The 23,349-nt window shown below is 46.8% G+C and overlaps 2 protein-coding genes across 3 annotated transcripts in view; one reads left to right on the top strand and one right to left on the bottom strand.

Annotated features, from left to right (window-relative positions):
- AEBP1 (AE binding protein 1) overlaps positions 1-3,131 on the top strand; it is a 44,733-nt gene extending 41,602 nt beyond the window's left edge. For both annotated transcript variants that reach the window (XM_033171391.1, XM_033171390.1), the window contains exon 22: positions 991-3,131. In XM_033171391.1, coding sequence (XP_033027282.1) covers positions 991-1,565 — 575 coding nt within the window. In that variant the 3' untranslated portion in view covers positions 1,566-3,131. The remainder of the gene's footprint in view (positions 1-990) is intronic.
- A 7-nt stretch (positions 3,132-3,138) lies between these two features.
- On the bottom strand, positions 3,139-23,244 carry POLD2 (DNA polymerase delta 2, accessory subunit). Its single transcript, XM_033171392.1, has 11 exons — positions 23,141-23,244; positions 20,843-21,107; positions 17,103-17,224; positions 13,150-13,273; positions 11,119-11,233; positions 9,373-9,571; positions 8,431-8,511; positions 6,355-6,512; positions 5,556-5,683; positions 4,776-4,877; positions 3,139-3,494 (listed from the first exon to the last, which is right to left on the bottom strand). The coding sequence occupies exons 2-11, from the start codon at positions 21,060-21,062 to the stop codon at positions 3,328-3,330; spliced, it is 1,416 nt and encodes a 471-aa protein (XP_033027283.1). The 5' UTR covers positions 21,063-21,107; positions 23,141-23,244; the 3' UTR covers positions 3,139-3,327.
- Between the last annotated feature and the right edge of the window lie 105 nt (positions 23,245-23,349).

The following is a 23,349-nucleotide window of genomic DNA, read 5'->3' as shown; positions in this document are numbered from 1 at the left end:
GATCTTCCATACGTTAACTGGCCTGCAGTCCAGCCAGCAAACCTGTAGATGCCGGACGTCCCAGTAACTGGGAAAGGAAGAGAGCTGGACATGGGGGAACCAGAGGAAGAATCCAGTCCAGCTTTCTCCCATTCCTAAATCACTGGCACAACCGCTTTGCAAAGCTCAAGAGGCTTGCAGGTGTGTTTTTATTCACCACGGCTGCTTGTGCTGCGAATTATTGGCCTGATCACATGTGGGCCCTGGCCAAATTATTCCTGTGACTTACGCATATGCAACTTGTAGACTCAAAAGGGATCCCCACCCCTGTCGTAGAACCCTTGGCATAGCTTGGCCTTAGCGTTGACAAAAATCAGGAACAAAGCCCGCTTTAAAATTATTCCTACCTGTCAAATACCTCCTGCCAGCAGCACACTTGTTTTCTCAAAACGCAGGTTCGTTCACGCACGTTACTAAATAAAGTAGCAGCAGGCATGAAGAACGTGTTTTGTGTGCAGGACTCTAAGCTTACAGATAAGATTTATTACGTGACTTTCTCCATTTTAAATGCCCGAAGACCTTACTGCCTTGGAGATATTGTTGCATTACAATATCCCATAACTCCTGACTGTTGGTCATGCTAGGTGGGACTTAGGGAAACCGAAGTTGAATAGGATTTGGAAGGCCACAGGTTCCCACCCCTGTTATAGATCTCTCCCCGTTATCTGCCTGCAAGGGAAGATGGAAACCCCAAAACTATCCTATGGGAGCACAGAAACCTACCATCAACCAGGACTGGCCATTTGTCTTTTAGCCCAGTATCGCGAACTCTGATTGGCAGCAGTTCTCCAAGACCTTACCTGCTACTTGAGATGGTTTTAAATAGAGATGCCAGGGGTTGAACATAAGCCTTTCTGCATCCACACATCCAGGAAGTCCTGACCCCTGAACTAGATATCCCTCTACCGAACAGAATCGTCGTCAAACTCTGCATGTCTTTGTCTGTTTCAGCAAGTGGTGGGGATTACTGGCGCATCCTGAACCCAGGCGAATACCGCGTGACAGCCAGAGCGGAGGGCTACAACCCCAGCGCCAAAACCTGCAGCGTCTTTTACGACATCGGAGCCACCCAGTGCAACTTCATCCTGTCGCGGTCCAATTGGAAGCGCATCCGAGAGATCATGGCCATGAACGGGAACAGGCCCCTCGGAAGACCTGTGCCGGGGGGGCGGCCCATGACCCAAAGGGAGCGCCTGCGCTGGAGGATGAGGATGCGGCAGAGAGCTCGCCTGCGCCAGCAGATGCGCAACCGCCTGCGCAACACAGCCACGAGCGCTCCTCCCACGACACTCCCAACCACAGAGGTCCCCTTCTTGTTCAGCAGCACCACGCTCCCGCCTTGGAGCCGAGAGCCGCCCACTACCGAAACTGCCACCACCTGGGAAACGGAAGTCTACACGGAAACTGTGACTGAGTGGGAGACAGTAGCTGATGGCATAACAGAGAAGGAGACCTGGGAGGAGACCACGGGCACCGCTTTCCCCATGACTACGGCAGAGACGTACACCGTGAACTTTGGTGATTAGCTGCAGCCATGCTATGACTGTAGGCCAGGAACACTCTGAAGACATTCCCAAAGCTTCTCTTCACTCCCATTTTCCCTGGAGCAGATGCCTATAGTTGGATTATCATAGTACAGTAGGCATCACCACCTGCTTTTAGAATCCACTGAGAAATCCACCTAGCAGGCTATGCCAGCCTTAGCATTTACACCCAGGGCCAGGGAACCAGTGGCTCTGCAGATGGTTGCTGGACAGCATCTCCCATCATTCCTGACTACTGGGCTGTGCTGCCTGAGACTGATGGGAGCTGCATCCCATTATATCGTCTCGAGGGTCACAGGTTCACCATTCCTGCCTTTCGCCACTTCTCAAGACGCACATCTCGAGGGTTAACAACTCTGCTTGCTTTAAAGGGGTATCGGTCCAATCCTACAGCAACCTAACATTTGCCACATGGGAAACGGAGGTGAGTAGCTGAGCTGGACTCTGAAACAGAAAATGGGCCGAGAACAGAATCCTCTCCCCCTGTCTGATTACGTGAAGCTCATCTGTGTTGGGTGTTCTTTCATCCACCCCACTTTTGCCCTGAACAGTACTCTTTGTAGCAAGGGTGGCCAAGGCCATGCTGGCTGGGGCAGATGGGAATTGGGATACAACCACTTCTAGGGGGAACTATTTTAGCTATCCCAGTTTAAAAGCGTGGCATGAGTTTTGAGGAATAGGGAGGGAATGAACGCAAACCTGGCCAACATCCAGCGACCCAGAATTCCATGCTCCCTGCCCTGAATGCATTAGGAGAATTAAAAAAAAAAATTAAGTGGCGTTATGGATCTTCAGATTTATACCCTTAGCCACAATTTAGTACACAGTTGCATATGCACTTGCCTCTTTAAAAAAAAATCTGTAGGTTGCAAGTATCCTATCACTGTGCTGGATCATAGCCTTTATTTTTGGAAAAGGGTGTGTGCAGAATTCAGAAGACTTGTTCCAGCTTTGGAACAATATTCTTACAATATTTGAGTGAGGGGTGTTGACAGATGTGGAACTTGAGGCTCAAAGTACATCGTGCCAGCCAAGCTTAAACATTTCTGATACTTTAACTCCCCTGCCCAAGGCTTTCTTCTGCGTAAGGGCTGGAATCTTCGTAGCTTTCAAAGCAATGTCCAAGATTCCATGGGAGCTACCAGATTCTTTATTAAAAGGTACAGTCTGATCTTCTTCTAACAGTTATTCCAGCTACAGTTTCTCACCCCGTAGTGGGGAACATGTGGCCTTCCAGCTGCTGCTGGACTCCAACTCCCATCAGCCCCAGCCAGGATAGTGGTGAGGAATGATGGGACTTGGTATCCCAACAACAGCTACAGAGATGTACGTTCCCCCACCCTGATCTAACCAAAGTTGCAGTTTTCCCATTAATAAGCCTGTCAATTTCAGCAGCCAAGGGAGGGGAAATGGAAATTCGCCAAGTTCACCAATACCGGGCACCCAGGCCACAGCTGCCCAGGAGGCAGGTCCAGTGCCACTTTGATCTCCTTTGGCTTTCCAACAGTTCTTGTTATATGAATAAAGTGAGTTATATATAAAAAGGAAGCAATATGAGTTCTGCATTTATTCATGTATGAAACAATTGCAGGGAATTCACAAGCAAGTAAACGGATGATATATTTCACTGTATTCCTCTGTACGAACCATAGGGTCAAATATCCAGGAAATTTCATGGGGGTGGGGGTGGGGGGCAACAACGGCTCCAAGCTCCAGGGAAGAAGTAAGATATCAAAAAAGTCTCTCAGTGTCCAGACTCTATTACTGTCTCTTCCTCCTCCTCCTCATTGGCACCAAAGGCAGAGAAACTGACTGGCTGGCAGGTGAGGTCACGCAGATTGATCAAGCAAGCGGTCTGTGTGGTGGCAAAATCAGGGAGGGTCACCAGCAAGACCTTCTGACCGTTAGCACCTGCAAGGCAGGAAAGGAAAACTAATTAATGAAATGAATCGGAAGGGCCTGGTATTGCGGTCCATTGCTCATGCATAAGGTAACATGTTCATTCCCTGCTGTCTACAGTTAAGAACATAGGCAAACTCAGTGGTCAGGGATGATGGGAATTGTAGTCCCAAAACATCTGGAGGGCCGAGTCTGCCTATGCTTGGTTAAGGAGGATGGAGCTGCAGGGGATGGGAAATAAAGAACTTTGCCTGACATCCTGGAAAGCTTCTGAAAGTCAGAATAGACAATACTGAGCAGAATGAACAAGCAAGCTTCCTTATGTACAAGATGAGCAGTGATATCCAACCAAGTAGTTCTATTAACATAAGGGCATCTGGCTGTGCAAGAGAACAGTCTCTCCCCACATTCTTGCACATTCCTGTGCCCTCCCCCCCAAAAAAAATCTGCTCCAGATGGTTTGGAGAAACCCCAGAACAGATTTAGGGGGGGACATGGGAAGAGGAGAGGAAGTTCCACCTGCTCCACCAGAAGCCCTTCTACGAACAGAGGTACTTCTCTGAATGCCACCCTAAGTACTGGCTCTGTAAAGTGGATAGAAATTCAACAGAATTCTTACTTCAACATGAAGGTATTAAATAGAAACAAGCATCCCACCCACATCACAATGCTCTCCAAAAAACTACTGGGCGTGTATACCAGTTGTGGGTGAACCTGCCCAGTGCTATAGTTGTATGAGATCCAATACATAGAATGGCTACGAGCAGCCTTTGTTGCCTAGGCAAATTGTCCAGCAGAACTCAATCTGTATAACAAGAAGCGTTTGGATTTGATATCCCACTTTTCACTACCCGAAGGAGTCTCAAAGCGGCTAACATTCTCCTTCCCCTTCCTCCCCCACAACAAACACTCTGTGAGGTGAGTGGGGCTGAGAGACTTCAAAGAAGTGTGACTAGCCCAAGGTCACCCAGCAGCGGCATGTGGAGGAGTGGAGAAACGAACCTGGTTCACCAGATTACGAGTCAACCACTATACCACACTGGCACTCTGCGCCTGGTGAAAACAAACAAACAAACACACCACAATGTCCCAAGGTGATCTTATAATCCCAGTATACATTTCTTTAGTCTTAAGTTGCACAAGAGTGAACAAGGACCAAAACTCTGATGTGAAAACATGCCAGCATTATTGCTGAACTCGCTATGAATGAAGGAGCTTTGAATAGGTCTCAAGTCAGAAAGGATAGACTAAAGGTCTGGAAATTTCTTGGGAGCCGGGTTTTTACTGCCTTACCTTCAGCAACCTTGGATTTGAAGGACGGTGCATTCCCACAGAAATAGACGTGAGGGCAGTCGGTGAAGATGAAGGGATCAGTCTTGTAAAATGGGTAACAGCCTGAAAAACAAGGAAACGGTGCCCTTTAAAGGAATGGCCCATCAGCAGACAGAAGTAAAAGAGAAGAGAAACCGAAAAATCTGGGAGGACCCAAGATTTTTTGTGGCTGGTAGGACCTTACCATCAATACACACAACCCAAAAATCATGTGTTTTGGGGAAAGAAGCAAACATGTTAAAGATAACTGCGGCTAGCAGAAGACCACAGTCTTCTTCCTCACGCATTTTTTTAAAAAGGCTAGATTTCTATCATGTAACCAAAATTGGAGAGAGGGAAGCCAACTAATAAATTATCATTCATATATAGGTATTTCATTCCTATACATATACTCTTCTGCATCTCATGTCTATGAATGAACTACAACCACATACATATTAAAAACACAGATCAAGATCAACATGTTTTGCAAAAGGAGCGGGAAACCTGATTTTAAGAAATTGTATTAAAGTAATTTGGTTCGATTTGTAATAATTTGGAAAATTAATAAAAATAATTGGGGGCAAAAAAAGCCCCACAGATCAAGAAAACAACGCAATCATTAAAAAGCAATCAATATAAAATTGGAACAGAAATTATTCATATACAGCTGACTGAAATAAAAATGGTCTCCCCCCCCCCATAAAAAATAGGGAGTCGGCTGGATCACCACACAGTATGAGATTCCCTTGATGAAGTTACCAAGTGTGTCTGGGGCCGTCGGGCTGAGATGCCCAATCCGTAAGGTCCACTCCAGGATTTCTAGATAGTCAGACATGCTGCTATACTTGAAGATGTCACTGATGTTCTGGCCCGAAGTCCCTAAAAACCTAAAATTGAGGAGGGAAGTGGAACTGTTTACAGCTGAACGAAGAAATCAAACCCCAGAATACCAAAGAGTCTGTTAATACACTTTCTTCAAGGAATCAGGGTGGCATATATGAGTTCCCAAATTCCCCTGCTCTCTCTATCTGCAAAACAACGCTATGAGGTAGGCTGAGAGGCAGCAACCGGCCGGACACCATTCAATAAGCTTCACAGGAAGCAGAGTTTAAGACTGGAGCCCACTTTTCGCAGCCTATCAGTGCCTGTCTCCTTTCCCAAGTTAATGGCAGTCCTTGGTGTCACCTTACTCAGAAGACCCCTAGATCACGCTGGCTCAATAATAAGAAGAGTTTGGATTTGATATCCCGCTTTTCACTACCCGAAGGAGTCTCAAAGCGGCTAACATTCTCCTTTCCCTTCCTCCCCCACAACAAACACTCTGTGAGGTGAGTGGGGCTGAGAGACTTCAAAGAAGAGTGACTAGCCCAGCAGCTGCATGTGGAGGAGCGGAGACGCGAACCCGGTTCCCCAGATTACAAGTCTACCGCTCTTAACCACCACACCACACTGGCTCTCAATACACATGGAAGTGCTCTGAACACCTGAAAGCGCCCGTACAACAATTCTGATTAGCAGCAGCGGTGCTTCCCTTAAGAGCTAGGAAAACTGCCTTTACCTGACACCATCGATGTTGGCCTGGTAGGGGTTGGTCACCAGCTGCAGCGTGGAGTAGGCGCTCGAGAGGGGAAACATGCAGCGATGCAGCGGCTGTTGAGGCAATGTGTAGTTGGTGGGATCAAACTCACCAGGCATCACATCTACAGGTACAGACATCTGTAAGGGCAAAGCGGGCAGTCAGTCAACCCCAGGAAGAGCTCCCTTGCTGGGCAGAGGCAACAAGGAAAGAAGCTAGGCTCTGACAGGAGTGGGTAGGCTGGGATCTACCAGTATATTTCTGAAGTAGACCAGCATTTATGATGAATCCCAATTGTTTAACAACAGCCAACAACAAAAAGCTTCCCCCCCCCCCACTGGAAATTAGGCTGCTGAGGTGAAGGGAGCTTATGGTGAAAACCAGGAGTGGATTTCTGTGCAGCTGGACCGTGAGCTCAGTTCTGATACTGAAAACAAATTCCTGGGCTCAGCATGTGCTCAGAGGGACTACTGAACAGGACAATCCTACAGCTCTACACCCTGTAGCCTGATCACTAAATCCAGATTACAGCACTGTGTTTTACATGCAGGACTGATTTTGAAGGTGGCTTGGAAACTGCAGCTGGTTCAGATGCTGCAGCTGTTCACAAGGGTCCATTATTTGGAGCATGTCACAGTGTTAACGCGCATTGGCTTGTGTTTCCAAGCCTGTTTTGAAGTGCTCTTTCCTTTAATGCCCTATTACCAGGGATGGGGCTCCCGTGGCCCTTCCAACGTTGTTGGGACTCCAACGTCCATCAGTCCCAACTGCCATGGCCAACGGTGGTCAATGCCCGTAGACTGACCAATTTCTTTCAACCTCTGCCCACCCATATGCAGTGTGAGGGATAATAATATGACGTGCCTTACACCAAGGCTTGGGGACCTGCGACTCTCCAACTACTGTGGAACTCTTATCAGCTCCGGGAGTTGTAGCCCAACAACTCCTAGAGGACCATGCAACATCCCCATCACTGACCAATATGGTTTGGATCCTGGATACCTAAAGGACCACCTGCTCCTGCAAGTTTCTGCCCACCTATTAAGATCTCCCCAGGAAGCTCTCCTTGGATTCCTACTGCTATGTGATGTGAATGCTTGGCAAGTAATTAAGACCCTCGAGAGGCTCATTCAGCCACTTCCTGTCCTGTCTTTAGAACATGGCGATGGACCCTGTCTCTGCACCCCAAATGCTGCTGGGCTACAACTGGCATAATCCTTCCTCACTATCGACTATGCCAGTTGAGTCTCAAGGGAGTTGGAATCCGACAATATCTGGAGAGTCAAATATCCCCCATCCCTGCTTTAGAAAGATCATTAAACCCACTTTGATTAGATGTCCTTCTGATCCCCTAACATTTACAATACTGCTATTTTTAATAAGGTACTTCCTGCAAACTGATTTCTTGTTACTGTTTTGCTAGCACTGTGAGCCACTTTAGGAACCCTAGGTAGTGGTAAAGGCACCCCTGACCATTAGGTCCAGTCGCGGTTGACTCTGGGGTTGTGTGCTCATCCCGCTCTATAGGCCAAGGGAGCCGGTGTTTGTCCACAGACAGCTTCTGGGTCATGTGGCCAGCATGACTAAGCCACTTCTGGCAAACCAGAGCAGCGTACGGAAACGCATTTACCTTCCTGCCAGAGTGGTACCTATTTATCTACTTGCCCTTTTGACATGCTTTCGAACTGCTAGGTTGGCAGGAGCTGGGACCGAGCAACGGGAGCTCACCTCATCGCAGGGATTTGAACCTTCCGATCAGCAAACCCTAGGCTCTGTGGTTTAGACCACAGCGCCACCCGCGTCCCTTTAGGAACCCTATATGAGGCTAAAAAGCAGCATAGAAATATACATACACACACACACACACACACACACCCCTAAACCTTGAAAGTATTTAATATTGATTTGCCTAATATTAATATCTTAGCAGCAACCTGCAAGAAGCTCTAATTATTTTCCTTCCTTGACCGAGAAATCGCTAGCCAGGCATGAACGTGGGTTTCACCCTAGACTGAGAGAGATCCTGACCACCACCTCACTTCTGAAAATAGCACTCACGCTTAACTGCAGTAGGATTTCATCCAGCAGTTTCACAGCTTCCACGCTGGCAGCCTGAGTCTTCTTGGTCAGGTACTTTGCCTGAATGAGATCATGCAGGAAGGTCAGCCAAAGAAGAAAGAGAGAGAGAGAATGAAAGATTTAATGGGATGGGGAGATCTAGTAGGATAACTCAGCCACTGATGGCTGTACTTAGTTTATGAAGGAAAGGTGAAATGTTCATTTATTCAACTTAGTTATTAAATTTGTATACCACGCTTCATCCACAGATCTCAAGGCGGTTCACAACATAAAAAATAAAAGAGAGGGGGTTGGGGGGGAACCCCAAAGACAGATTTTGGGGGCATTTGGGGGCAGAGATGAGATGGTGGAAGTTATGTTGTGCAAGCAGAAATCCTTACGCTGTTAGAAAACAGTTGACAGTTGAACTCGTAGCCAATAAATATCTACAAATTACACACCTGGTAGCCAAATTTGCTGTGGCAGCTAATAAGCTTCGCTCCCGTTACATTAATGTATTGCAATTTTAAACTGTTATGCTGTAGACTTTTATAGACTTACGTCGTGTGATTTTAGAGGAATGCCTTGCTTTTGCCCTCTGTTGTGAAGGCTTTTGGCTATATATACAATGAACTGAATTGCTTGCTCGCTAGCACAACCTTGTGAGTTGGACCTACGTATTTATCTGGCTATCAGTTCCCTGCCGCCAGAAATGCATCATGCGACCTTAGTTTGGAAGCACTGAGTCAACTGCTTCCTAGCAACACTACCGATGGGCTCAGGGCCTGGCCTGAAGGCACTGGAATAGCTACTTTGCTAAAGCTAAGCTGGTCTCGGTCTGGTCAGTGCCTGGATGGGAGACCGCCTGGGAAGGCTCAAATTCCAGAGAAAGAAAGGCAGGGTATAAAATAGGCCTGCACAGAATGCATCCTTGGTCTTCACCTTGTTCATGGCGTCTCTGCTCTGGGTATTCTGGCTGAGCAAATTGCCTGCCAGAACGACACGGGAGATGAGAGATGCGCTGCACTGCTCTCCCTCGGCTCCCAGCTGTCCCGTCACCATGTCCACCAGGAGCTGCATGCCCAGAAGACTCTCTCCACTCCTGCCGCCGAGGCCGAGGCCAGACACCAGCAAGACAAACCTGGAGGCACAAGAAGAACCAACCGCCGAGATTATTGAGGCGCAAGTCATGCCACTGAATGGGTGCTTTGAGCTGTAGGCTCCAGAGACAGGCAGGGGAAGAACTAGCATGGCTGAGAGGTTAGGTTAGTTAGGTTAGTTTCCCCCATCTATCTGTGTTCCATAGGCAACTGTCAGGCACTGGGCAGAGGGGGAATGGTGGAGACAGCCTCCCCAGCCTGACCCTTCCAGAGAAGAAGAAGACAGTTCAGAATGACAACAGGGGTTTGAGGGAGGTCACAGCTCAGAGGAAGATGAGAGGAAAAGTTGGGAAGTAATGGGAGAGGAGGAAGAGGCAAAGCCGGAGCAGCTGGCTGACACGTTATCACTAGAAAGCATTCCAGGCCCACCATCTCCCAGAAACCGGCAAGCCTCAAAAGCAGGAGAGCAAAGGGCCCTCAGTGCCACCAGTAGAAGGGATGACGAATGAAGAAGGGGAGGGGAGATTTACTCAGACTCTGATGTGGAGTGCAACAAGGCCTAAAGAAATTAGGCAGCTTGCCTAACCAAACAGGCTAAATAAATGGGCTTGGAACATCTGTAGCTATCGACTTGAGAGTGACCTTGGAAATAAAACTGGCAGACTTGGGTACTGATAGGGCGGAAAAGGTTTCTTTATAATGCAGCCATAAATTCACCCCTGTCGGCAACTCAAACATCCAGGATGGGATTAATTTCCTATATGTATAGTTTTTGGGTGGGTGGGATTTGATTACTTTAATTTGATTATTGCTATTTATATCTCGCTTCCCAGCCAAAACATAAGCCTCTGAAGTGGCTTACAGGAGTCCTAAAACATATTTAAAGCATTAAGAAACACTTGTGTTACATTAAAAATCCAAATTTAGACTTAGAGAATGCAATAAAGATGGAAGCAAAAGGACGACATTATGAGAGCAGAATCAGTTCTGAAGCATCGGAAAGCAGTGATGCAAAGTCTTAAAAGCTTTTCTTTAAAACTGCAGACCCTTGTCTCCTCCAGCCCAAGATGTTAACCTTCTGTCACTGCACAACTAACCGTCCCAAAATATTTTCAGGTTCAAGCATCACTCAGCACATGCCTACCTGTGCTCACCCCCCAAATATATTTAGAAAAATGACTACCCATTTACCTCTTTTGACTTCCTTATACCAACTGCAGACTGATCATAAAGCCCCTTCATCAATTCTGCACCCTGAAAATGTAGATTTTTTTCAAGAGCTTCCCCTTTACAGAATCCGCTAAGAGCTGAACTAGAACACCTGAAAAAGAACTGGTACTCTACCTGTACCTTCCATGATTTAAGTCAGGGGCAGGTAATCTTTTCCAGACTGAGGGATAGTTCCATTATAGTCAACTTTCCAGGGACCCATTTCCAGTGGGGACAAAACTGAAGTGCACAGGGCAGAAGCAGCTGCATCATACACAAAGGTTGTATGAATAGGCTTGGTGAGGAGGAACTATTTTAGCTTGCCAAATGGCTGGACGCTCTTCTCATGCCCCAAGGACAAGCTTCTGTGCGGTCTCACCTGTCTGTGCTGGGCCCCATCATGGGCAGCTGGGTGGGCATATCTGCAAAGCAGTGATCCTCAACAAGGAATCTGCCATCATCCGTCTCCGAGCCGTAGACAGCGAGGATGGTTCCTGGCCCAGCAGAAGAAAGAGCCGTAATTACAACAGTTTAACGCTAGCCTGTCCTGAACAACGCACAGACATTCATCGTTCATGATGTGCGGGAAACACATTGCCTTTAATAGCATGGTCTTGTTCTGCTCTCTGAAACCCATCGTGTCTTCCGTGTAAAAACAGTGAATTTTTTATTGCCTTCCACAGAAATCTGCTCACCTACAGTTGCACAAGCTCACTTGCCCTTTCCTAAAGCTTTTTGCTACCATTCCTTTCCGTAAGAAGATATCTCAAAAAGAGCCAAGGAGCATTTCCTTCACTATGCTAAAATCCTACACCCTTCCCAGGATTCAGAGAATAACGTTAATTAAATGGTTGAAAGCTGGCAGTTGATGTTGTTACAGTTTCACACGCAAATAGGATGGGAAGGGATTTCTTGAATAAGACACCTGAATTTCAGCTCTATTGTTGGTCACAAATCATACCACTTTACTTTTATTCGCCCGATGCCTCCTTTAGTTGACCCAGATCTTGCTTTTCCACCTTCCAATTGTTATAAAATTTGAAGAACTCTGAGGGCAGAGCTTCCTATTATAGTGGAACGCCTGTCTTCAAACCTGAATTTGCAGACATAACCTGAATGTGGCGGTTGGCGTTATCAGTGAATAAGCTTTCCACATCAATTTCCTCTGCAGTTGTGCCTCTACCCTACCGAGTCCACTCCAACCCCGCAAGCCAGATTCGGGGCAAGGGATTATTTTTAAAGGGTTGGGGCTGTGGGGAGGAAACTGGCAGGAGAGAATCACTGGGCAGTAAAGGGTTAATTGGATCCCTCGCCTACCTGCCAAATTACCCAGCAAGAGTCTCCCACACCCCAACTACATTTGCCATACCAGAGAAAAATGGGGCTGTGGCCCGCGCTGCTCTCCCAACACGTAATTCCCACGACCGGTTCTACCATTAGGTAAGAGTGAAGTAGCTGACTAAGGCAGAACTTACAAAGGGGGCCAGCAGCCCCCAACCATCCATTCACTTGAATAACATATATCACTTAATATTACAAAACCTAAAAGCAGCTAACACAAATTACAGCATCATTAGCGAAAAGTCAGTAAGTATCATCAAAATACAGTACGAATCCAGTAGAAACGTTAACCAAAACATTAAGAAATACTGTTATTATCCCTGTGGTATAAATGTTCCCCTTGAGCCTGTTAAGCAAGCCTCCTCTGTGTCCCCCAAAGCAGTTTTCAAAACTCCCACTGTTCTAGGCGCATTTTGCGACAGGGAATTCCACTGGCGCAAGCAGTTTCTGAGCTCTGGGCGCAGTACTGCGCCTAAGATTTCAGATTAAAACTGCAGAGTGGAAGGAAAGGAGGACCTTTTCCTGCCTCCCCACTTCCAGCTACTCTCTAAAGACTGGAGAAGAGACCCTCTTAAGAATATTAGGGGGGTGGGCAGGGGAAGGACCAGACCATGTGAAAAATGAACACAATATTTTAGCTGCAGTTGATTCATTAGCAGCTTTGTATTCTTCTTATAAAAAAGCATGCTTAGGACATTCCATTGTTGCTCCCATAACCTAGGTTTAAGGTGCCATTTACCTCCTAGCTTTCACATCTGTGTTTCTAACACTGCCCCAAAAGCTATGGGTTGCTCTTTTCAAACAATGGGGTCAGCGCTGCTGTAAGATTCCACTGCCAACCAAGTCAGACTCTGTTCATGGGATGGGGGGCCGGGCATCATTTTGACCTTTGTCCCAAGCAGCAACATTTATTGGCCCTAGTAATTCCATATAAGACAATTAGGCAGCTTGGGAAGGGCACAGGGTTAGCGCTGAATCCTGCACTCCTATGTGCTGCTGTGTAGCTTATTGGTTTGAACATCATGCCCTGGTCCCATTACCATGACTGTCCTGCCCCAAAACATCCTACCTGTCACCAGCTTGTCAGTTTGAACTGCTCCCTCCAGTTTAATTCGCTGCAGCTCGTCTTCCAAGATCAGCTCATCTGATTGGTGGATATACTTGGTGCGGGGAGGCTGTGGTGGCAGATTGTGCTGTGAAAGCAAGCAAGTGACACATCGGATGTGAGGAAGCAGCAGGGGATACACAGCTCATCATCATTATTATTTTTTTGTACCTGGCCCAACTGACTGGTTTGGCCCAGCTGCTCTGGGCAGCTTCCCACAGAATATACAAAAACACAACAGGACACCACACATTAAAAGCTCCCCCGATACAGGGGTGCCTTTAGATGTCTACGGAAGGTTGTATAACTTATCTCTTTGACATCTGATGGAAGGGCGTTCCACAGGGTGGGCGCCACTACCGAGAAGGCCCTCTACCTGGTTCCCTGTAACCTCGCTTCTCGCAATGAGGAAACCGCCAGAAGGCCCTCAGAGCCGGACCTCAGTTTACAGGCTGAATGATGGCGGTAGAGGTATACAGGGCCAAAGTTCAGCGGCAGAGCATTGGCTTTGCATGCAGAAGATCCTGGGTTCAAACCCCAGTGTCTCCACATACAGCTGGGGAACCCTTGCCAGTGTCATCAGTACTAAGCTAGGTCGACCACTGGTGTAACAGTATAAGGCAGCTTCCGATGTTCCTATGTAAAGCTAGTCTCTGGCAGAAAAACAGCTTTGCAGCAACCCCAGCATCATCCAAGGTTCCTATATTTAACCCCGAGACCTTTGTGACCACCTCCCCCTGCATAAGACACTTCAGAAACTGTATTCTGCAAGCTGGGCCTTGCTCCAAGAGTCTCAGTTCAGCATTAAGCTCATTAGTGGCTAGGATCAGGGCCTTTATCATCAGATGATCAATCTGATGACTGAGAAAGCAGCAGTTGGCAGCTCCGTAATGGTGCTGAGCTGGGCAGAGGTTTTTCTTTTTGAAATAGGTTTGCTGCCACTGCAACAATTAGCTGGATCTTTGGTGGCCAGATAAAAAATTCGGAGAACAGAATCAGGCCCATGAGCTGTGGGTTAAGCCACACACACCCCCGGCCCACACTGACCAGTTGGGCTGGGTGTTATCTGGTTTACAACATCGCGATATATCACCAGCTAAACATCGCGATATACCAATATATAATGATGTCTGAAATACAGATGGAGCTATGTAGAACCACTGGCTTCTTCCCAGCTTTTCCCACATCATGATTTTTGCCAGCGCCTATTTTTGTGGTTCGCTGCCCCCAGCATGAGGCAGGGGAGAGCTGAGCAGGCAGAGTTAACAGAGACTGCAGGAACTGAGAGAAGAACTGGCCGGCCTTTGTGATTTCTGCACAGCACACACATACATCATGATTCACGATATACTGCCAGGTCAAAAATTATGAAACTGATAGCACAATATGGACTTCAAACTGGTTTTGGATGATATATTGATATATCACCCAGCCCAACTGACCAGCAGTGATACATCAGGTAGGGGTCTTTTCTAGCTCTCCTTAGAGAGGCTGGCAATCAAATGAGGAACTTTTGGTGATGCACCACCAACCTTTGGTGCCTTCCCACGCAAATCCTTCCCAAATAGCCACATACATGGCAGGCAACCATTGCAGTTTTAAGCACTCAATGCTTTTACAATATGTGGACCTGATGGGCTGGAATAATGCATTCACTGCGCCTTAGGAGTTGTGTGGGCTCATTGTCTCCAGCCATTACACTACAGCATGACTCATACAAACTAAACAACAACAGCGAAGAGAGCATGCCATCTAGGGAAAGTCATCCTATGACAAGCAGTACTTATTTTCCAAAAGGGAAATAGAATGCGCAAACAATAATTCATAAGCTGTTTCCCTCTAACGGCCGCTGGCATCCGGGACTGCGGCGAGTAAAAAAGATTTTTAGAAACGTATCCAAAAGTGATGTTACTCATCTGGTCAGCAACATCCTCCAGCCAAGCTTTGGTGGTTCGGCTCCAGAGCATGTGTTTGCAATCATCAAGTGCTGCTTGAATGGAGTTCATTATCAGGGCGAGTTAGAACTTATTACTCAACAACCGTCCTTCCGAAGCTAGCTAGGACCTCACTTCTTGCTAAAGGCTTGACCCACGCTGCCAGCAGAATTAAGGAGGCTTCCAGATGGGGGATTGTTTTCCCAGGGACCAGCCAGGCATGCTGGTTCAGCAAGACTGACAGCTGCAAGCCACAAAGCGGACATTTTTTGGGGGAAGGCTATAGCTCAGAGGCAGAGCAGCTGGTCTGCATGCAAAACGGCTCAGGTTCAATCCCAGGCATCTGCAGGTAGATATGGGAAATGACTCCTGCCTGAAACCATGGAGAGGCGCTGCCAGTCACTGTAGGTGCTGTGTAAGGTGGGCCAATGGTCTGACTCAGTATATGACAGCTTCCTCTGTTCCTCTTCCAGCCAAGCCAAATAGTACACAGGGGACAATGAGGGCCAAAAGGTAGCAAAGTCAAGAGAGCCACCTCTGGGGGGGGGGGGGAGCCTGTCTGCGGTACGGGTTAGAGTGCTAGACCAGGACCTGTGAGTCCAGTCACTGTCTCTCAGCCTAACCTAACTCACAGGACTGTTTTGAGGATAACCTTGGTGCAGGAACGTAGGAAATGTAGGAAGCTACCTTAGCACAGAACGGTTTATGCTGACTGGCAGCTGCTCTGCAGGATTTCAGACAGTGGACGTTCCCTACCTGGAGATGCCAGGGATCGAATCTATGACCTTCTGCATGCAGAGCAGATATTCTACCCCTGAGCTACAGCCCTTCCCATAGCTCAGTCTAACCTACCTCACAGGGCTGTTGTAAGGATAAAATGGAACTGTGGCATATAACAAGAGGAAGAAAATAGGAGCAATGCACAAAGTCCTTGGTTTAAGGCAGCTTCCTATGTTCCTAAGATGTCCTTGTTAGTACCTCTTCTCTTGCAAGATTCTCTCCTCCAGTCCCAGAGTGTACTGCTTTAGGAAACACTCCTGCCTGGATGATACCCCCTTTTTATAGTGGCTTACCCCTGGGTCTCCACAAATGGAAAGGTTTTACCTGCTTAAAACTTGCCAAGATGCCGTAAGCAGATTTAAAAATATTTTTCAACGTACAAGTTTTTTAAAAAACATATTGGGTGCATTTTCTTTGTTACTGCTATGAAGCAAAGACTTTCAGTCCAAGGCACAATTTAACCTAGTATTTTGATCGGTGCCAACAGAGGAATGAATAATTTAAAATACAGAAAGCGCCACATGCTGAAAGATCCAGTTAAAGCAGGCTTCCTCAACATCAGCCCTCCAGATGTTTTCAGACTACAATTTCCAGCATCCCTGACCACTGGTCCTGCTAGCTAGGGATCATGGGAGTTGTAGGCCATCTGGAGGGCCAAGGTTGAGGAAGCCTGAGTTAAAGGAACACTTCAAGAAGATTCCTTTGCTTCCTCGTCCACAGCAAATCTGTAACACAGTTGTAAGGAGTATTTCTTGTTTCACGGTCAGGTGATGTAAAAGGCTCAAAGAAAAACGGAAGCAGCCATGATTGACCAAGGCAGGCTCTGATGGGACAAAAAATTCCAGAATGAAAATAATGCCATGTTTATATATTTCCAAGTGCCATTTTAAAGTACAAAGAGGAGTCTGATCAGGTTTGTACTGCCTGCAGAGACATAAACGACTCCTCCAGAGCCTTCTCCCTGATTTGCTTGCACAAAAGCTTATATGGAGGTTAAGCTATGCCTGGTCTATACTGAACATCTGCTCTGATTTGTTTATGGGGTGACTAGGTGACGATTCATCCCGCCTTCCTCCTGATTCACCTACTGATTTGAACAGGCTTTGCTGTGCCAAATGGACCAACGGTTCGACTCCGTAATAAGGTGGCTCCACACGGTCTCATTCATACAGCCTTAAAAGCTCAAGTTCGCCCTCCCGTTACCTCTTCGCTGATTTCCCGCAGGATGGAAGGCTGAAGCTGCATAGACTTGAAGAGCGTCCCCACCACACAGCATTTCTCTGCCAGCTGCAGCTCACAGAGTTTCTTCACAGTAACGTTGTTCCCTTTGAGAGAGCAATGGCAGATTAGACGCGTGGCTTTCTTACGGGAGCTAAGAGTGCGAATCCCAACTTGACAGCTGGTGGGGGCGACACGGTATGTTAGGCTTGTGTGTGGTTCTCTTTCTGCTAGTCACCATAAGTGCAGGGGACCACCGCTGTGTGGGTGGAAAGCTATCATCAGGGTTCTCTCTCCCCCCCCCCAATCAGCAGTAGCAAACTGAGAAACTCTTGAAACAGGGGGCTGGATCCAAGGCTCCATGTGCAGTTGGCCTAAACATTGCATTCTTACTAACTGAAGTGTTTCACCAAATATGAACAGAAGTACATGTTGATCCCACCTGCCTTCTGAGAGAGTAAAAGTTGCATGGAGGATCATTCCATGAATCTCTCCCCACCATGGAACACCTGGGTCAAAATATCCCTGATCAAGTTTGGTGTTCAACACAGAACCACCAACAGAACCAGCAGTGCATTTCATATGCAGACCAGGCAACCCTAACTTTAACATCCCTTGTTGAAATTTACAAGATTTCACGGAAACAAGAGCAAATGCTGCACTCTAGTGGACTGCCAGTGAAAATTCCATTATACCCTATCTAAAACTTCAAAAGACCCTTCCCCCCCCCCCCATTGCATTCTCTCCAAAGGGATATTATTATTACTCTAGCAACATTGTTATATTTCCATACCACCCTTTATCCAAGGTTCACGGGGTGTGGGTTACAATATAAAAACACAAAAATACATACTATAGTAACTAACAAAAACAATACCCCTACCCACAAACTTTAAAATAAATTTGATTAATTGGCCAAAGGTCTGGGAAAAGAGGAGTGTTTTTGCCTGGTGCCTAAACATATGTAAAGAAGGCACCAGGTGAGCTTCCCCTGGGAGGGCATTCCATAAATGAGGAGCCACCGTTTTTGTGTTGCCGCCCTCCAGACTTCTCACGGAGGAGCCACACGAAAAAGAGCCTCAGATTATGACTGCAGGGTCCAGGCTAGTTCATATGAGGAGGTCCTTGAGGTACTGCAGTCCTGAGCTGTTTAAGGCTTTATAGGTCATAACTTATAGTTGTGCAGTCGTCTTAGGCTGCAATCCTATCCACGCTTACTTGTCACTGTGCACATTAAACTTACACAGGATTGTATTTTGGGGTTATTATAGCAAAACAAAAAGAGAGAGAGTCTTATGACACCTCAAAAGACTAAAAGATTTATCGTGACATTAGCTCGAGCTGTTTTCCCCCCCAAACAAGGGCAGGATTTGGTTTGCTTGCATGAATGAGGTGCAGGGACTTTTTGGTAGTTCACCAGGATAAAGAGTTTAACCCGTTACAGGAGTGGGAGCAACAGTTAGCTTTATAATAGTCAAGGCCACGATCCTCTCGCTAAGAAAAACTGCCAGTTCTTTCCTTCTTTATTTAGGGATGGAACTGAAGCATCTGAAACACCTCACTTCTTGAATTGAACTTGCCTCGTGGAAGCTCACATTTGGACACCGTTAGCAGATCTTTCCACGCTACAATTTGGCAATATCAGCCGTTTTCCGACATAGCTGGAGTGCTAGACATTGCAATTCCTTGGCTAGAGAGCAAGCCATTTCTCCCAACAGGAACAAAGTAATAATTCAGAGATGAGGTTCATGGTCAGAGTCATGGCTTAGGTACGTGAAAGTATGCAGCTTTAAACCACTTAACAATCTTATTCCAAAATGTGTTTATTCAGAAATGAGTTGCTTCCTGGCTACAATAGCCAGGCTAATTGTTGCGCTTTAAAAAGAAAAAAATCCCTCATTCCACTCACTACCTGCCTTTGTGCAACACCTTGTTTGATGAAGAGTTTTGGAGAACTTGAAAGCATACTGCAATTTTGCGATACTCTGATCAGTCCTAACACAGGTGAAACATACCTAGTGTTGTTGTACCAATTTGGAAGAGGAGAGGGAGAAGTGTGTGAAGCCTTAAAGTGTTATCCACAGTTGTTATCCTGGTTTGAGGGTTTGTTTGTTTTTTTAGGGAAATGGTGGGCATGTTATGAAGATGCATGTAGCAGCAGTGCAATTAATGAATGAACGGAGGTAAATTGAAGTAATCTAACCTTGAAGTTACCAGAGCATAGACAACAGTAGTTAGGCTATCTCTATCCAGAGAGGCGCCTGCTTCTTGAGAGAAAAGCAATGGCAAACCTAGACAGCATCTTAAAAAGCAAAGACATCACCTTGCCGACAAAGGTCCGTATAGTTAAAGCTATGGTTTTCCCAGTAGTAATGTGCGGAAGTGAGAGCTGGACCATCAAGAAGGCTGATCGCCGAAGAATTGATGCTTTTGAATTATGGTGCTGGAGGAGACTCTTGAAAGTCCCATGGACTGCAAGAAGATCAAACCTATCCATTCTTAAAGCAATCGGCCCTGAGTGCTCACTAGAAGGACAGATCCTGAAGTTGAGGCTCCAGTACTTTGGCCACCTCATGAGAAGAGAAGACTCCCTAGAAAAGACCCTGATGTTGGGAAAGATGGAGGGCACAAGGAGAAGGGGACGACAGAGGATGAGATGGTTGGACAGTGTTCTCGAAGCTACTAACATGAGTTTGGCCAAACTGCAAGAGGCAGTGAAGGATAGGCGTGCCTGGCATGCTCTGGTCCATGGGGTCACAAAGAGTCGGACACGACTGAACAACAACAAAATCCAGAGAGGGGCCCGGAGTTAGTTAGGTTTTCCAAATCCTGGGAAGGTTTCTTAAGGAGTGGTTTTACCACTGCCTCCTTCAAACAGGCAGGGACATCTGGTCTCATAAAGAGGCATTTATCACCTCCCTGCTGGTTTTTATCAGCCAAGAGGGGCAAGGGTTTAGAGTGCAAGTGGCCGCCCTGACTGATCCGAGCACCTTGTCCACATCATCCTCAAGCCTTACCAACTGAAACTCATCCAACACAACAAGAGTAGACTGTGTTCTGGACACCCCACGAGATTCATCTGCTATAACAGCAGAGTCAAGGTCATTTTATTCTCAAAATGCTTTGCAAACAAGTCACAGCGAGTTACCATTGGTTCTATCACCTCCTTTGGGCCAGCCTATGAAAGGCCCTGCACAACTCAGAAAAGCTCTGCCGGACGACATAATGAGGATGCAATGGAGGCAGCAGAGTATGTTGCCTTCACTGCAACTAGGTAGGCTTGATAATGAGCTAACCATAAATGACAGCACTCTTCTCTGATGCTAGTGGCGAATGCATGTATTCATACTCTAAATGTATTGAGTCTTTTCCAGGGGTCAGCAAACTGTCCCTCAGATCTATTCCAGGGGGCCGGTCCACTGTCCCTCAGATTTTGGGAGGGGGGGCGGACTATATTTTTTTGGGGTGGAATGAATTCCTATGCCCCACAAATAACCCAGAGATGCATTTTAAATAAAAGCACACATTCTACTCATGTAAAAACACGCTGATTCCCAGACCGTCCGCGAGCCAGATTTAGAAGGCAATTGGGCCGGATTCGGCCCCCCGGCCTTAGTTTGCATACCCATGGTGTATATTCTTTACCTGTCCACCCCCTGCAAAAAAAATCTGTTTGGAAGTGTCACCACCACCACCGGAGGGCATTGTTTCAATGACAAGCTTACCCCATTTGCCTCGGATTCTTTCAACTAACAACGGTCTCATCTGAATGAGACGCGTGGCATAGATGTGGGCATACTGTCGATTGAAAGTCCGCTCCCCGAGCCTGAAGTTCTGGGAGCAGTTGGAATATGTGGAGATAGGCACGCGGTCGAAGGTAGAAGCCACTGCAGATGGTGAGGTCAGGAGGCTCTGAGCCGATTGGGCAGCTTGCTCCGAGAACATGGTCTATGGAGGGGCTACAGGCCTGGTGGTCTACACAGCATGCTTCTGCAGGAGACAGGGAAACAAGGATTTATTGTTACTATTTATTCAATAATTATAATACCACATTATAATATATCCATGCGGTGTAGAAAATGCAAAAATGCAAACCCAATTGAAAACAACAACAAAAAAATACAAAAAACCCACAGGCTGGACATAATATACAGATGACAGATTGGGAAAGATTATGGAAAAATGATATAAAATTTACAGCATGTGCGGCTCTTAAAGAGAATTATATGAAAATGATGTACAGATGGTATCTAACTCCGGTTAAATTATAAAAAAAAATCCGTAAGACAAAAGAGATTAAGTGCTGGAAGTGAAAGAAGGAGAAGGTACGTTGTACCATATGTGGAGGCAATGTAAGGTTAAAAAAAGTTTTTGCAAAATGATTTATAATGAAGGGGGGGGGGAAATGTTTAAAATAACATTTGTTAAAAAGCCAGAAGCTTTCTTAATAGCTATAACTGGAATGGGTATACTGAAAGAATATAAAAAAACATGTTTATGTATGCAACAACAACCGCCCGGATATTGATAGTTCAACATTGAAAAGAAGAAGTCGTCCCAACTAAAGAAGATTGGCAACTTAAATTAATGGAATATGCTGAAATGGCTAAATTAACTGGAAGACTAAGAAATCAAATGATTGAAATGCATAGAACTGAAAATCATTCATTCATTCATAAATTAATAAATGAATGTGCACCACACAGGCCTGGGTTATTGTAATGAATTTAATACTGTGCTAAATTTAAGGAACCGCAGAAAGAGAGGGGGAAGGAAGATGAACTTTGAAATGTTAAAATGATGGTGAAATTATTGAAATTGTATAAAATTGGAAATCATAAATAAGTAATAAAAATAAACGGCGTACAACGCAGGTGGGAACTTCACAAGGGAAAGGCTTTTTTTAGTATGAATATACAAGTTTCTCATATATATATGGGATGCGGGTGGGGCTGTGGGTTAAACCACAGAGCCTAGGGCAGGGGTCAGCAAACATTTTCAGCAGGGGGCCAGTCCACTGTCCCTAAGAACTTGTGGGGGGCTGGACCTATATTTTTTTTGGGGGGGGGAATGAACTAATTCCTATGCCCGACAAATAACCCAGAGATGCATTTTAAATAAAAGGACACATTCTACTCATGTAAAAACACGCTGATTCCCAGACCGTCTGTGGGCCGTATTTAGAAGGTGATTGGGCCGCATCCAGGCCCTGGGCCTTAGTTTGAGGACCCCTGGCCTAGGGCTTGCCAATCAGAAGGTTGGAGGTTCAAATCTCTGCGACGGGGTGAGCTCCCGTTGCTCAGTCTCTGCTCCTGCCAACCTAGCAGTTCGAAAGCACGCTAGTGCAAGTAGATAAATAGGTACCGCTCCGGCGGGAAGGTAAACAGCGTTTCCGTGTGCTGCTCTGGTTCGCCAGAAGCGGCTTAGTCATACTGGCCACATGACCCGGAAGCTGTACGCCGGCTGCCTCGGCCAGTAACATGAGATGAGCACCGCAACCCCAGAGTCGTCCGCGACTGGACCCTTTACCTTTACCTTTACCCTTTACCTCAGAGGTCCCTTTACCTTTATGTGTGTCTCTGTGTGTGAACCTTTATATATATCGAAACAAAATAAAAAAATATTTTCTTTCCAGTAGCACCTTAGAGACCAACTAAGTTTGTTATTGGTATGAGCTTTCATGTGCACGCACACTTCTTTATTTTGTTTCGACTATGGCAGACCAACACGGCTACCCACCTGTAACTTTATATATATGAAACCTCCACCTGCGAAGTCCCTGCAGCTACACGCGCAGCGGCGACACACCCGACAGTCAGGAGCCTGCCCGCCTTTGCATGGTTACCACAAGGCTTCCCCGGCGGGATTCCTGCCCGTTCGTGCCCAACAGGGGCAGCCGCTCAAGCCGCAGGGGCGACCAGCTGCAGCTCCGAGGCGACCCTCCTGGCGGCCCCGGAACGAAGCGTCTCCCCGCCCCCCCGCAGCCAAGCCCTCCTCTTCCCTCGCGGGAAAAACGGAGTCACCTCTGCAAACGCGGGAGTCCGGCGCTGCACCGAGCGAGCGGCGAAGGCATCTCACGCCTCCACGGGGATGCAGAGGGGGGGGAGGGGGAACCCCGGGAAGAAAGCGCGCCAAACCCGAGGGACGCCGGCCGGAAGTGACGCGCGGGAGCGCCGCTGTTTTCCTTCCCCCGTAGACTTTGAAAGCAACAGCGACCGAAATGATAATTCGG

Source organism: Lacerta agilis, chromosome 15 (genome assembly GCF_009819535.1).
Source record: "Lacerta agilis isolate rLacAgi1 chromosome 15, rLacAgi1.pri, whole genome shotgun sequence".
NCBI classification, from domain to species: domain Eukaryota; kingdom Metazoa; phylum Chordata; class Lepidosauria; order Squamata; family Lacertidae; genus Lacerta; species Lacerta agilis.
This window is presented reverse-complemented; position numbering and strand designations above follow the sequence as displayed.